We start from the raw sequence: 14,546 nt of genomic DNA on the forward strand, positions 1-14,546 counted from the left end.
TCACAAACCTGGCGTACGGACCCACAGCGCGATAACATAGGAGCGTATGGGCTGCTGTCAAGGAACCACGTTGACGTTCGGGAGCGCCGGTGCCACGCCGATCATTGGTCGTTATAGCGCACGAGCTCAAAAAATATGGAGGCAGGGATTCCACGGACCAATTTGGTCAATAAACATACCCCGTGGGAAGAAGAAAAATTCTGTGCACCATAAGATTCCATGACAACGCTCTCAGAACTGCTAATCTTGTGGGTCAAGTATTTCCTCACTCCAAGCCCAGCGGCATTTGGGCTTTTTCGTGGTAGTGGATCCAGAAGATAGAATACGCCTTCCGCCTCGGCCCGCCTTATCGCAGCCTAGCTTTTTAGAGGAGTTCCAGGAGTCCATGTTCACTCCCAAACTACCGCGCCAAATAATACCCAGCCTGTCGGACCCAAGAAGTCTCTGTAGTCTATGCTGGTCCTACTAGTGGCGTTTGATGAACGAGTCCCTTGAATGATCGGGACTATGCCCTTTCGGCCTCCCATTGACAGGCAGGTATAGGTTCTAGACGCAAAGATTCGAAATGGGCCCGGAGATGCTTAGAAAAGCACGAAAAATCTCAATGACAGTGTTTCTGGGGCTAGAATAGGCTATAGTCATCGAACAGAGCAACGGTCGGACCGCCTTAGACTGGAGCAATGGCTTCAGCCTAATGGTCAACCATAAGATGATGACAGGACCATTGGGATAGCTGCTCCCGATCAATCAGAAGATCGCTGTTTCTCTGAAAATTACAGGGTCCAACCATGGGATTGGTACCCAGGTGGTCAAAGAAACTGCGCTAGTGAGTTCGTTTCTTCAGGTGGTCAACAAGGACATGCAGGAGCTCGCGGTCAAGCGCACGCAATCCAAAGCTCTTGAAGAGAAGACAAGTAGAGTGCGCGCCCAGAACCTAGCAGGCTGGCCCTCTCTGCCAATCGGGCACAGTTGGCCATGAAATCTGCCTTTCGGCTTTCAAAGTCAGGGCAGCTACCCGGCGGCTCAATATATGGTCCGGCAAAACGAACACCACAACAGCGACTATCTTCTTGCCAGCAACACCTCCAGCAGAGGGCTCAACCCGCCTTGACCGGTATTTTGGAGCCGCGCAGCAAATATGTTGACTATCGCGGAGGCTTCTGGCCTCATCGCTGCAGGCGTGATGATCTGTGGCTGCCTCGAATCAGTGAAAGACGGTGGACTGATCAATCACAAGTCCAGGTATGTGCTTCCGGCTGCGCTGATAGTCATATTGGTGAGGTACGTCGGGACAGATAACAGTGCGGTTACATGGTATTACCCCTTTTCGATCGAAGACTGGAGTAAACTCTAACCACATCAGGTCGGTGGTCAATCGCGCCATCTCGACAACATTATGGCCACACCTCGTCCGCTCCGACGGGGTCAACATGCGCCACACACCAATGCGTATCAGATTCCCAGGCTGTGCTGCAACAATAGGTGCCATACTACTGGTTGTGGCGAGCGTGTTGACACCTTTTGGTCTGTACGAAGAGATCGACGCAGGGTCATCCCAATCACTCGCATTCTAATATGTGAAAGACACTGGTCCGCGGGGTCGAGTCGCCATGCCCTCGACCTGACTCCTGGTTCACGCGCCATGGTAAGTTCGGTTTCCATCTGAACTGCCCTGGTCAATATCAAGGCGTCTATATGGAGGAAATTGCGCCAGGAACTTATCAAAGTCAAGAAACCGATGAAAATTCCACCATCAATGTCACGATCCCGGCCAATTTCACCAAGATGTTCACCAGTGCAACATCCGGCTTGGGAGACACCAGATCTGGGATGTTTGACATCCAGTACCGGCGCTGGAAGTTTGATCAAAACGCGATCATCAACAAAGGCAAGCCATACGTGAACGCCAGTTCCCGTAATATAAGCAGCATGATCTCTCAGAATAGTATTCTGCTAGTGGAAGGAGTTGTTGTTGACACGAGAAAGAATCCCGGCATTGGCTTCAGAAACCACACTATCCCAGTGGCGCTGGAGCGCGGCGGGATCTGGACAGAAGATCTGACGTGGATCGAACCAGTGTCCGCACATAACTGTGCGGACACGAACCTCTCCGTCTTGATCATCAACAGCAACACCTTGGAAGACTGGGGTGTCAACACTACACTCTGGGTCCTTGATGGAGGAGCCTTCCTTGATATCGATGTTGCCGCGCTGGAATCTCACCCTTGGACCGACAACCAGACTCGCGACCTCTTTGGCCGAGCCCACAAGGCAGCTCGGATGCACAACGTCATAGTCGCCTCGAGTCTCAGCATTTCCTTGCCTACCGAAAAGAAATTCGGTAAGATCTACATGGACGATACAGGGAGTGCAGACGCGTACATGTGGAGCATTTCCAAGGCTGACGCCATCCTGCGAGGTGCGTTATCTGGGGTTGGCGGTGCTCCGTCTGAAACACCGCCCGATATGCTCGAAATTCGACAGTTCCATTCGTGAACCACTATCCCGACGGCTACAAAAAACTCCTCGCACTCAATTACTCGACGATAAGTAAGCGCTCAATCTCCCAGGCTTTTCTTTCACCGCTGACGTCCAATAGCCCAAGTCTGTAAAGGCTACTACGAGATCGAGGACGCCTCCAACGACCAGCGTGCCAACAACATAACCTACCCGCTGGTAAACTGCGGCTTCCTCCTCGGTGCGCCCATCCAGGCCGCTTCCCAAAACCTCTCCGCCGCGACCTTCATAGGCGTCGAAGTCAACCAGAAGAACCTGTATGTATGCGCCTCCGCCAACCGTGCCAGCATCAAGACCGTCATGTTCCGCCACAACAGCGGCCGCTTGAGCAACCTCGAAGTCCGCGACATCGTGGACAAAGAGTACCCGACCGAGAAGTCCAAGCCTCTCTGGGCCTCGGAGCACAGCTACGACAAGGCCATGCGGTTCGATCCATTGTGGGGCATCGTCTCCGACGACTACGAGCACTACGGCTACGAAGAGGGATTTTACACGATGCGCTCCGAAAAGCTATGGCCGCCTGTCACCCCGTTCGTGGACAGCAGCTCGCGCGCCGTCGATGGCAGTGACGCCCTTGCCGCGGTGTCAGGCTTCACAGGCCGGCTGGGCAACCTGTACGGGGGACTCATTGATCTCGAAGGGCCGGACTGTAGCGGGCTGAACGACATCCCCATGCTCGAAAGGTTTCGGGAGTTGTCCCGCAAGCAGGAGGATGCGGGCTCGATTCTCGGCTTGATCATGACGGATGGACTGGCTGCGGGATTTGTTGGTACGAAGACAGCCATCTCACAGAAGTATGTTCAGTGGCCAGCGAGTTTGGCGGTGGACGATACGGCTGAGGGTATGCCTGCGGCGAGCGTGGCTGTATACAGCCGCGTTATCAAGTATGATCTACGCCATGCGATCCCCGTGTTCATCGTGCTCACGACTCTCCTCCTCGCACTGCTGTGGGCGGGCTTCATCTTGATCTCAACGCGATCGATCCTCTCCAGGCTCAGCAACTTATACAACCAGACGAACACTGGCCGTCTAGCCACAAATCTGCTGGGTTTGGGTAAGCACGACCCCACGCAGGACACGAAAGATTGGGTCGCGGGTGACGGAAAGATCAGGTTGAGATCTGGAGAACTAGAGAAGCCTGGTCAAAGGTGTTTCCTTACTCAAGCTGGAAAGATTGGAGGAGAGGATGCGCTGGCGGGGGAAAGCCCGAAGAGTAGTGAGAGTCCGCCTGTGGATGGTAGGGAGGAGGTTACTGTGACTACGAAATGATACCCAGGGCGAGCTGTATAGGTACGACAGGCTATGCACAACAAATGATCTGGTCTTGTTGAATGAAAAAGTGCGTCGAGGGCATCGCATTTTGAGCGAACCGCTACGCACGCTACGAAACACCCGCACTTGCAATTCTGCCCACACACACAAGCGGATCTGTAAATGAATGTCACACCCTGCACTTCTTTGCGCCACAATGCCTGTGGCACAGATTTGGTATACCACTTTGGAAAGACTGGCGTGCACTTCGCACCTGCGACAACCACCACTACCAACACGCCCATGAGGTACAGTGTTCACTTAAACTTCTGTATTGAACTTTGAGAAATGCTATACATTTCCTGCCTGCCAGTCACATGCGAAAGGGATCACACCGACGCACGAGGGCTTGTTTACATAAGCACAGGCATTACATTTTAGACAAATGTAATGCGTCCTAGCACATGCGCCTGTCGTGCGACCGTGACCATTATAACATGAGCTAGTATTTACGTAAACTTTGGTATTGCACTTTAGACAGATTCTTATGCAAATTGCATATTGAATGAAGTACTATGTCTTTCACGGATGGTACTCGCGTGCGACAAGACCAGGATCCATGACAGCGGCGCGCGGTGCTTGCGTAAATTCGGGCACTGCTTTTAGTGCAAAGTGCGATGTATTTAAAATATCCAGCCTGTACTCCTCCATTGATGAAATATCCTCGAGGTTTCCTTTGATACTCGTAATCCGCATCGCTCCCTGGGAATGAAAACCCCACTTCCACGACCAGAACTACTCCCCGAGTTTCCGAAGCTCAAACACGACTCATCCTCCTGGGGCGTGAAAGGAGGATAGACGAGAATAGATACAACGGGACTTGTCCTCTCCGAGGGTCTAGAGGAAGGGCGGCAGAATATGGTCATAAAGCACGGCGAAAAAGAGGCGCGCGACTCAGAGTCTTAGCGGCCCCCAACGCAGACGGCAAAATCCTGTTAACCAGAAAAACAGATCGTGTCCAAAATTGGTAAATGTCTTTAGGCCATCCTGTGAAAGACGCCACAGCACCAGGGACCAATTTGTGCTCGCAAGGCCAAGTCGCCTGTCTTCATCAAGGCCGACGCTGCAGCCGCTGTCGCATGCTACAGCCGCGCACGAATCTGCTCAAGAGCTGACCTCTTCCAGTACTTGTCCTTCAGCTGAATGACCGAAAATCCGAGTTCTGCCCACTTGTCCTGCCATGGAGGCAATTCATATCCAAATGAACCTGCTGCTGCAGGTCCTGCAAGGTCAACCAGGAACCCATAATACTCAGGCCATTCGAGCCTCAGCTCATGGAAGTTAATGCCCGGACCTTTCGTCTCTAGTCGTTTGGTTTCCCACAGATCTTGCTCGGAAGGCGGAGGTAATGGTTTTGCCTCGCGCCCTGCGAAATATCGAGCTACTGCTACAGCCTGGTATTCATAAACTCGAAAACTGATGCCGGCTTTGAGTTGGCCAATGACGGTGAGCGACGGGTCGCCAATCTTGAACAAGTGCTGGTAGAATCCTGCCAGCCGATTATTTGGCGTTACGGGATCCGGCGACAGGAACGGATATGAGAGTCTATACCCTGTGGCGAAGATAACCTTGTCGACCCCTGAGACCTTAGTCCCGTCGCCAAACTCGACCTCGATGCCTTTGGTCGTCGACTTTATCTCCTTGAGCTGCGGCTTGGTCACCACATTGGGCAACTGGAATGCAGGCTTGAAGAACTCGTTGACACCACGTTGCGCGAGAAACAAAGGTCCGCTGACAGCTCCTTGGATATCGGCGACAATGTCTGCTGCAGAAACATTGCCTCCCACTACGATCACCTTTTTGCCAACATAGTCGTCCGGCGACCGATATGCCTTCGAATGCTCGAATGCTTCTGGTCGCGCAGCATACGCCTCTCTCAATCCAGATACCTGCGGCACCGCAGGAATGTTGTAGTGCCCCGTGGCCACAACCACGGCGTCAAAGGTCTCCTGCCACCAATACTCGCGTCGCTCACCGCGCAAGATATGGTCGGACCGTCTCAGCGTCAGAACCCACTTCCCATTGACTTTCTCCACTCTCTCTACGCTCGTGTTAAACGACACAAGGTGGTAATAATCGCGGAAAACGTCTTCCAGATAATGGGCTACGACTCTGAAAGGTCGGGTTGGATTGTCACGGCCGTATCGCTCGATGGAGGCAGCTGAATTTATGTCAGGCAACGGAGTGTGAGTAAACGCCATGACTTTCGCGCCGACATTGCTGTCCAAAGTATCATACAGGCCCGTACGGCCGCTTGTGTCTTCAGCAGTGAGTGGTGCTGAATGCGGGAAATGCGAAGGCAACGAGCGCTTCAATTGACCGTTCAAGCCTGTCGAGAACGGGTCTGGCACAGGGTCATAGTTCCAAGTGCCTCCAATACGATCTCGTCGTTCAAAGACTCGTACTCTATCAAAAATGTTCTCGTCGGACAAGGCTTTGGTGGCGGCAATGCCTGATGGTCCGGTGCCAATGACGGCGACGGTTGGATGCCTCGCTGGCATTTCCGAGACAAGCTTGATTTTGCGATAAGAGTTCGGCTGAATTAGAAGGCGAATGCAGACTTCAGGTCGTTCGAAATTGTGTGTGGTTCAACAGTTCTACATATATTACCTTAGATGCCGACTCACGTTCTGAAGCGCATTGCGCATTCCTGCCCCACAGTGTCGACATGGCAGCCTTATCTTGCTTCGGTTCTGCATCTCGTTCGCACTGGAATAGATTAGAAGTAGGGGACGAATCCCAAGGCCCCCGTGCAGGTGGTATCAAAACGGCTAGAACGGCAGACTTAAGATACGGAGAATGACGTGATTTTGGATGTAAATGAGGCGTTGCGTCGATTATGAAAATGCCGTTGCATTATCAGGAGAGCCACCTTCGATGCGAAAAGTAGACATTCAAGGAATCTAGCTGGGGAAAGTATACTGAAGGATGAGCCAGTACTCAGAGCCTCAAATGTGCAGAGGCATTTGAAAGTGCCGGTGTCTCTAGGAGCTCGATTCTCTATAGCCGGCTTTCAGCCACAAGACTGGTCGGACGTTCTGCTTGCGCTGAGACCACATTGGCGAATGCTCCTTGCACATCATGCTCACTCAACCATAAAGTGCTTGCTCGGTTGAGCATCCTCTGCCGTAATTCTTCGTCGTTCTGCGGTGGCTTGACATTCCTACTTGCGAGGACGCTGTCCAACAGCTTATCCGTATGTGGCCGCCTAGTAGCTTCGTATAGATTTAACGCCGCCTGGAGTCGATGTGTAGATGGCTTGGAGGCCTGCCAGTCCGGTATCGTGTGTTTTAACGCCAAGAACAAGGCGTAGGCATCATCAAGTGCCAGCGAACCACCAGTCGCATGAGCGCCTCCGTGGGCGTGCGCCGCGTCACCTACGAGCGTTACTCGTGAGCCGAAGACCCAGGTAGGCATGTGCTGGCCCGCGTAGTTAGGGAAACGTCGCACGCTCGGCGCCGCTTCCGCAAGGGCCTTTACAACAGGGTTCCAGTCTTTATACAGCTCTCTGAAGAGCTCGACGGAGCCTTCGTCGTTCCAGGTGTTTATGGCGTTGTCTTTGTGGCCCTGAAACCCCTCTGGAAGGTTCGAGGGATTGTACATGCCGACCACGGTAAATTGATTCCGGCCGAGCCTTGATGCGAAGAAGTTGCGGTCAGGGCCCCACCAATGCATCGAGTCGAGAGGGAGGCCTGGGATATTCTCGACCAGAGATACATCAAACGTTGCTCGGAGAGCAGTTCTGTTCGTGTAGCTGAGTTCGAAGCTGGGGTTAAAGGCCTTTCGCACCTTCGAGTTGATGCCGTCAGCGCCTATCAGTACGTCCCCAACCGCCTTCGTGCCGTCTTCGAACACCAAGGTGACGGTGCGGTCGTTCACGTCGGCTCCGCTGATCCTTCTGCCCAGATGAATGAGTTCTCGCGGAACATGCTCGAGTAAGGCTTGATGAAGGTGCGCCCGATGGAATCTGGCCGTCTGATGGCGAGGTTCTGGAACATCTTGGAAATGGTCGACACTGACAATCTCATTCGTCCTCCAGTGCCTGTATATCATCGGGAGCCCAGAAGGCCCTCGAAAAGCCACTTCATCTTCAAGCGCATTGTGCACCCCCAGCCTCTCCAGCGTTCGCAAACCCTGTCAAGCATCAGCAAGCGTATTCTGCAATCTATCTGCGCCGCAACGTTACGTTTGGACTCAGAGCTATGCTGGCGCCGATTTCCTTCAAGTCAAGAGAGCGTTCATAAAGCTCGACGTCAACGTTGGGAAGCTGCCTAAGAGCCACGGCCGTGGCCAAGCCGGCAATGCCAGCGCCGGCGATAAGAACCTTAAGCTGACCGTCTCCCATCGCTGCTTGTGAGAAGCAACTGCATCATGCTCAATGACGGCGCATCAGCCTAGTTGTCTGGCTTTTGAATTGCAAGCGACCCTTTGTAGTGTCGGAGGTCCGCAAAGCTGGACATGATTACTTCTGAGGCCACAGCGGGCATGTCCACGGCTACTCGGCATGTTTGTTGTCACGCAACAGATCCAGTCTAGCACGCCAACACGGCACTCTCTTAACCACTGGCTCAACTCCCACTGATACACCCACACAATATCCTTTTCTGGGATGGGCATGACTCGACTCATCTTTTGCACGTGGGAGCGCCTGTGCTCCATGAGAGTCCACAGGTGCCTTGTAGCCCACAGCGTTCGGTAGTGCGGAGGCAGCAAAGTCTTCTACAAAGCTTGCACTGCTTGTCCAGTGCCGGATTGCGAATTCACGCTGACATTTGCGACATCGATAAGGCCATGCTGCGGAGTTAGCTCTTGGCTAGCCTTGAGGCTCTAGGAGATATGCTATCAATTATACCCGCTGCTCCCCTGGCGCTCTGATGATGCCCTTTAAGCCTGTTTCTCTCTCAGAGTTACGACTGAAGAAGAGCGGTTATCGACCTTTGCCGCTTGATGTGATGGGTGAATCCAAGACCATCGATGCTGGGAACGCTGTACCAGTGCTGGAATCGCCGTCGGACTCAGAGACGAATGGACCAAATGTTCCCAGGCTTCCGGACCGGTACGCCGACGAAAGCTACAAGCTCTTCAGCAAAGTTCAAGTCGAGGCGCCGACGCCAGATGAGGCTCGAATAATCCGCAACAAGTGTCTGTGGAGGATTCTTCCCTTTCTGTGCATCGGATACCACTTGATGTACGTTGACAAGCAAACGGTATGTCTCCACGTCCTTGGACACCTGCTTTCTCGTCTTACAGCCGATACAGCTTGGGAGCTCGGCCATTCTAGGCATCCTGGAAGATGCGCACCTTAATTCGAACCAGTACAACTGGCTCTCGTCCATATTCTACTTCGGGTATCTGATAGCCGAATGGCCACAAAATCGCGCCCTCCAGCATTTCCCAGTCGGCAAGTGGCTTGCCACGATGCTCATTGGGTGGTACGTATTTCCACTTCTTGCGGCACGACGCGCAGATGGCTGATGAAAAGTCCTTCACAGGGGTGGCGTCACTTTGCTGCACATACCTTGCAACAATTTTGCGTCTCTCTTCGTGGTCCGCTTCTTTCTCGGGCTATGCGAAGCTTGCATCGTACCGGCATTTCTGCTCACCATGTCGATGTTTTTCACGTACCGAGAACAATCCATTGTGATGCCCATCATGTGGGCCGCGGGCAACTCCAGTCCTATTACCTCAGGCCTGCTCTCTTGCGGAGTGCTTTGGATTAAGACCGGAGGTTTTGCGACGTGGAAGTGGTTCATGTGTAAATCCCCTGTTTCTTTCCTCCAGTTTACCCCGCGACTGACTCCCGCAGTGATCACCGGTTGCATCACGATTATCTTCGGGGGGTGTGTGTGGTTTCTCTTCCCGGACAGCCCACTACAAGCAAAATTCTTGACGCTCGAGCAACGTGCTCAAGCCATTCTTCGGATCAAGGAGAATCATTCCGGTATTGAGCAGAAGTACTTCAAGCGATATCAGTTCATCGAAGCCCTCCAAGACCCCAAGAGTTGGCTCTTCTTTCTCCATGCCTGGTCGCAGGAGATGGCGAATGTGAGAATTTCCCATTCACCGAGCCACCTGGAATCCTTTCGTCGTTCCTTTTTCCTGTTCTGGTTTGGATGCTGACAGCAAGCAGGGTGTCACTAATCAATACTCGCTTATCATCAAGTCCTTTGGGTTCACAGTGCTTCAGACGACTCTCCTGGGCTGTGTTACTGGATTGACTGCCCTTGTCTCTCTCCTCACTGCCGCCATCGTCATGTGGAGGACACGGAACTGCCGTGCTTGGATTTCTGTGGTTGCGTATATCCCCTGCGTTATTTCCAGTGCTCTCCTGCTAGGCAAGTTATTCTGTTTCTAGATTTCCGCCTAGCTGACACATTTCAAGGTTTGCCATGGTCGGACAGATGGGGCCTAATCTGGGGTATCTGGATTCGTTCTACTGGAGGAATTCCTTACGCCGTTGTGATGGTGTGGGCTGCCAATGCTTCTGCTGGACACACGAAGAAAACAACGGTCATCGCAATGTATCATATTGGATACGGCCTTGGAAATATTCTTTCTCCGCAGCTGTTTCAACCACGGTGGAAGCCGAGATACAAACCAACTTGGTGGATCATCCTCTGGGTAGGAATATCCGGTAGTCTGAGGGTTTTGCAACTGACCAAGACCATCCAGGTTGCCGTCATTCTCCCATCGTTCGTCATCCTCTATCTCCGATATTACTTGAACAAGGAGAACAAGCGCCGAGATGCCCTGGAAGCGGAAGGGAAAGTTATCGACGGCGGAGTTGTCGAGGAGGTGACAGATGAAGGTGTCAAGATTGCCCACGCCGTGGATAATAACCAGCTTGATTTGACGGACCGGGAGAATTTGGGCTTGTAAGTTGATCATGGGTAGCCCGGTTGATAGGATTGAGCACTGACAATTCGGAAACAGCCGCTACGTGCTATAGTGTGCCGAAGTGAGTCATGTCGCTGGGCACCTATCATATACGGCCCCGCCCTTACAACTCCTACCATTCGCCCTGGGCCTTAACGGCTGCTGCAACGTTGCTGAAGCCCGCAACATTGCCGCCAGCCACTAAGCTAGGGAACTCGCGTTCTCGTTGGAGGGTGAGATACGTCTTTGAGGTCTAAAAGCAGTTCTCACAACAATTCTTCATGGTCAGCTTCTACCTCTCATTCACTTCCTGAGGGACTGGTATGGTGCCAATAACGTTGCCAGAGCGGGAGACATCGACTTTCTTGCCGGAGAAAGACTCGGTGCCACCTGAAGCATGTTTGAGCATGTGTTCCACATACTATCTGATGTCTGTATTTGTTGCTACCGGCTCAGTGGTGTCTTATGTAGACCACACTTCAAGAATGATCCATACGCAGCAGAGTGCCGCATTATGGAGGATAGGGATGCATGTCCTTGATAACGCCGAGATCCAGACTGGGTAGGTCTAAGACAACTTCTATCCATTTCCCATGAGGCATTATAGAAGTGCTCATCACTCCGCCCATCCTCGCTCTCGATAAATCCAATCCTTCGATGTCTTTTGTTAAGTCTCCCCCTCTGAATTATCCTGAGAAAAAAGCTACATTGCCAAACTTGAACGGCTCTACCGCAGGACCAACCCCATTTCGAATCAAGCAACATATCACGAAGGCATGACAAGACTACGGGCGAGCACTTGGGCCGATGGAGGAGTAGGGCCAAGTCAAATAGACGAGGGCTAACCCGCCTGAGCGCATCGTTTACACCGAGGTCTATTCCGAGCTGTGCGGGGGGGGGGGGACGGGGCTTGGCCCGTAGTGTGCCTTTTTGAACCTCGGATGGCCCCCCTCGTGTATACATTCAAAAAAGTTCACAGAGATGTGGGCCATGGCTCCACGACTCTTGCATAACAAGCTGGGACTTGTCTCAGGACTTCGCAACAATGGGCTATATGGGGATCAACATCAAATCAGCCGACGCGACGATTGATACCACACCTGCCAAGAAACAGCTTCACGAGGAAGGCTGGTGTGCCATTCCCGACCTCCTGACCCAAGATGAATGCGCACAGGTGCTGTCACGGCTCTGGGCAGCCAAAGAGGCGAGCGAGAGACAGGGCGATCCAACACGGCTTGCGCACCTGGATCCTAACCCGAGCAACGTCCGCGTATTCTACTTGATGCAGCTGGACAGGATCTTTCTCGAGCTGATCCAGCACCCGACGGCGATTGAGATGGTCAAGTCAGTACTGGGCAACGACTTCCTCATCTCCAACTTCACTGCCAACATTGCCCGCCCGGGTTCCAAATCCATGGGCCTTCACTCGGACATGTCGCTGGTGGTACCGGGCCCGTGGACGAAAGTCTGGGCTTTGAATGTCATCTGGTGCCTCACGGACGTGTATTTTGAGAACGGTGCCACACTTTACATCCCCGGGAGCAACAAGTGGGAGCACCAAAGTCAAGTTCCGCGCAATGCGAAGCAGCTGCTTAAGCCGTTCGAGGCCAAGGCCGGCTCGATCATCGTCATGGATGGCAAGGTGTGGCATACCAGTGGGGAGAATATCTCGCAGGAGGATCGCGCCTTGCTGTTTGGATACTACACCGCGCCCTTTTTGCGACAGCAGGTCAATTGGACCGCGAAACTACCGGAGGCTACAAAGCAGGAGTTGAGCCCGAAAATGAAGGAATGGTTGGGTTTGGGAGTCACGGCGAATACTGGTCAGGTCGTCAACCTGAAGTACTTGGATGACCAGTATCCCGAATAGGCGGGTATACTTTGGCTGAGGCAGGCACTTGGTAAGCCGATTCTGTTGGAGCTACTTACAGCCACGCTGGGGAGGGTAGGTAACGTATCGCTTGTGAGAGCCGCTTGTTTAGTTCCAACGGCTTCATCGTCCTTCTCCCGGCATTGAGATCTGAACCGTTGATGTACGCGTTAGATCTATTAAGCTTACTGATTATTGGGGCGTCAGAATATCAGTAATGCTAGTGCGTGGTATTCCTCGCAAAAGGCAGAAACTGGTTTGCCCAGGTAACAAGACTCGATGGTATGGGCCAGGCTGACAACGAAGTTGGCTACGGATCGTTCCTCAGAGTGTGGGGCTGGTCCGGATTATATACTGCTATATACCGATACTGCTCAGTCCCGCGTGGTTCTGCTCAATAAGCTCAGTACCGAGCATACCAAGTATCTGAGCATACTGAACAGTCGTGTGCCAATCTCGTCGTTGGGCGGCCACCGCAGAGGCAGTCATGGTTGGAGGCCAACTGCACGAAGGCTTGCCTTGTTTGCCAGCGCGCATCTAACGCCTTATTCAATGTGGCATCGACCACCTATTCCTCAGTTGATGGCTACACCGTTCCATCACCTGCTGATACTCGCGACTTCCCTTCCCCGTTGTTGACACTTGCCTTCACATAGCTTGTCCCTCAGCCGCTTGACCTTCCTTCGCCGTGCCCTAGCTAGGCCCAACCGTACTGAAGGTCAGCACGCCACATTGTACAAAGTCCGATTGACCCTAATCGTGGTCTCAAATGCTGCGGTTGCGTACTCGGATGCGTATTCGGTTGCGTACCAAATCCCTTACTACTCTCCTGAAGCGCTTTCACAACCTGCTCCCGGAATTCCGGGAACCTCCTCGGGTCTAGGAACTCGGTAACCTCCCTGATCTGGGTGCCATCGTCGGTCGTGGCGAGAATGATAAGATACTCGTTGTTGTACAGCCCAAAGACCGTTTCACCGCTTCCTTGCATATGCAGCAACACTTTTCGAGCTATCTCGTCGACTTGTGGTGCAGTTCCTTCGACCAAAGCATAACTGATTTGTTTCACAAAGCCACCGAAGTCATCATCATCCCGAGGTACGAATCATTCGTGTATGTGGGTTCATTGAGATTTTTGGGCAGAATGTATTGCTTGCAATCAGGAATGCGCTCGGCAATGATGCCTGCGCCATCGGTGGATTGTTCAGCCCGTCGAGGTAGAGCTGGGCGGTGCGAAAGAGATTGTTCCGGACAGTCGACATGATCACTTGTGTCTATTCCCTGGAGAGGTAATAACCACCCAAGGGTACAGATGTTGAGATCTCGCGAGCATCTTATTACTATGACATCTGCCGCGCAGGCCCGCTCTCCCTCTCTAGGGCACCCACTTGGCAGTAAGACAGAAGTGACCCAGTCCCTCGGCTTCAAAAAGTCCCATACCCTAGCCTTTGCTCTGTAATCATTCCATGCTCTTCATTCCTGCAGCATAGGCTACCGCTCCACGCCCAAACCCTCACAGAGGCCTTGCCAACCTCATTTGAATATTTTGCTAGGAATTTTGTAATTGGCAGGGGCCTTCGCGACTTTGCTTTGTCTATACAAATCATGATTTTGAAAGAGCTCAGAAGGCTTTGAGGCAACAGCTTCTGCACCTTGTGCTTGAGCATAAGTATTCTCCATCTATTAATATAACACCGGAACAGTCGATAACAGCCACGCTATTTGACCTTTTCAGAACCTGTCACTTCCTCTACTGAGCCATCGCACCTCAGCCGCGAACATAGCCGATAATATCCCATCTCCTCCCGCCCGACCTAGTTCCTCAGCCGAAATATTACAGCTACTTCATATCTGATCCGGAAATGACAAAGTTAAAAGAGGTGTTTAGTCCACAGACGAAGTTTAGAAGAAGAACAGGTGCAGAATAGCACCGCTGGCCTGAATGGTACAACTGCCAAGTTGAAGCATGGAAAGC

The 14,546-nt window shown here is 52.6% G+C and overlaps 6 protein-coding genes across 6 annotated transcripts; 4 read left to right on the forward strand and 2 right to left on the reverse strand.

Annotated features, from left to right (window-relative positions):
- Positions 1-1,138: 1,138 nt before the first annotated feature.
- PV08_09950 (uncharacterized protein) lies at positions 1,139-1,574 on the forward strand (the record flags this gene model as incomplete). Its single annotated transcript, XM_016384265.1, has 2 exons — positions 1,139-1,242; positions 1,364-1,574. 2 exons carry the CDS (start codon positions 1,139-1,141, stop codon positions 1,572-1,574), a joined length of 315 nt encoding a protein of 104 aa, XP_016232888.1.
- A 121-nt stretch (positions 1,575-1,695) lies between these two features.
- PV08_09951 (uncharacterized protein) lies at positions 1,696-3,786 on the forward strand (the record flags this gene model as incomplete). The annotated part of the gene is made up of 3 exons (XM_016384266.1): positions 1,696-2,419; positions 2,485-2,550; positions 2,600-3,786. 3 exons carry the CDS (start codon positions 1,696-1,698, stop codon positions 3,784-3,786), a joined length of 1,977 nt encoding a protein of 658 aa, XP_016232889.1.
- Positions 3,787-4,910: 1,124 nt separating this feature from the next.
- On the reverse strand, positions 4,911-6,329 carry PV08_09952 (uncharacterized protein; the record flags this gene model as incomplete). Its single annotated transcript, XM_016384267.1, has 1 exon — positions 4,911-6,329. The coding sequence occupies one exon, from the start codon at positions 6,327-6,329 to the stop codon at positions 4,911-4,913; it is 1,419 nt and encodes a 472-aa protein (XP_016232890.1).
- Positions 6,330-6,828: 499 nt separating this feature from the next.
- Positions 6,829-8,173, reverse strand: PV08_09953 (uncharacterized protein; the record flags this gene model as incomplete). Its single annotated transcript, XM_016384268.1, has 2 exons — positions 6,829-7,962; positions 8,015-8,173. 2 exons carry the CDS (start codon positions 8,171-8,173, stop codon positions 6,829-6,831), a joined length of 1,293 nt encoding a protein of 430 aa, XP_016232891.1.
- A 607-nt stretch (positions 8,174-8,780) lies between these two features.
- PV08_09954 (uncharacterized protein) lies at positions 8,781-10,777 on the forward strand (the record flags this gene model as incomplete). Its single annotated transcript, XM_016384269.1, has 8 exons — positions 8,781-9,035; positions 9,088-9,260; positions 9,321-9,583; positions 9,635-9,873; positions 9,959-10,175; positions 10,211-10,449; positions 10,501-10,703; positions 10,762-10,777. The coding sequence occupies 8 exons, from the start codon at positions 8,781-8,783 to the stop codon at positions 10,775-10,777; spliced, it is 1,605 nt and encodes a 534-aa protein (XP_016232892.1).
- A 972-nt stretch (positions 10,778-11,749) lies between these two features.
- Positions 11,750-12,574, forward strand: PV08_09955 (uncharacterized protein; the record flags this gene model as incomplete). Its single annotated transcript, XM_016384270.1, has 1 exon — positions 11,750-12,574. One exon carries the CDS (start codon positions 11,750-11,752, stop codon positions 12,572-12,574), a length of 825 nt encoding a protein of 274 aa, XP_016232893.1.
- Positions 12,575-14,546: the final 1,972 nt, after the last annotated feature.

This window comes from Exophiala spinifera (assembly GCF_000836115.1).
Source record: "Exophiala spinifera strain CBS 89968 unplaced genomic scaffold supercont1.7, whole genome shotgun sequence".
In the NCBI taxonomy this organism is placed as follows: Eukaryota; Fungi; Ascomycota; class Eurotiomycetes; order Chaetothyriales; family Herpotrichiellaceae; genus Exophiala; species Exophiala spinifera.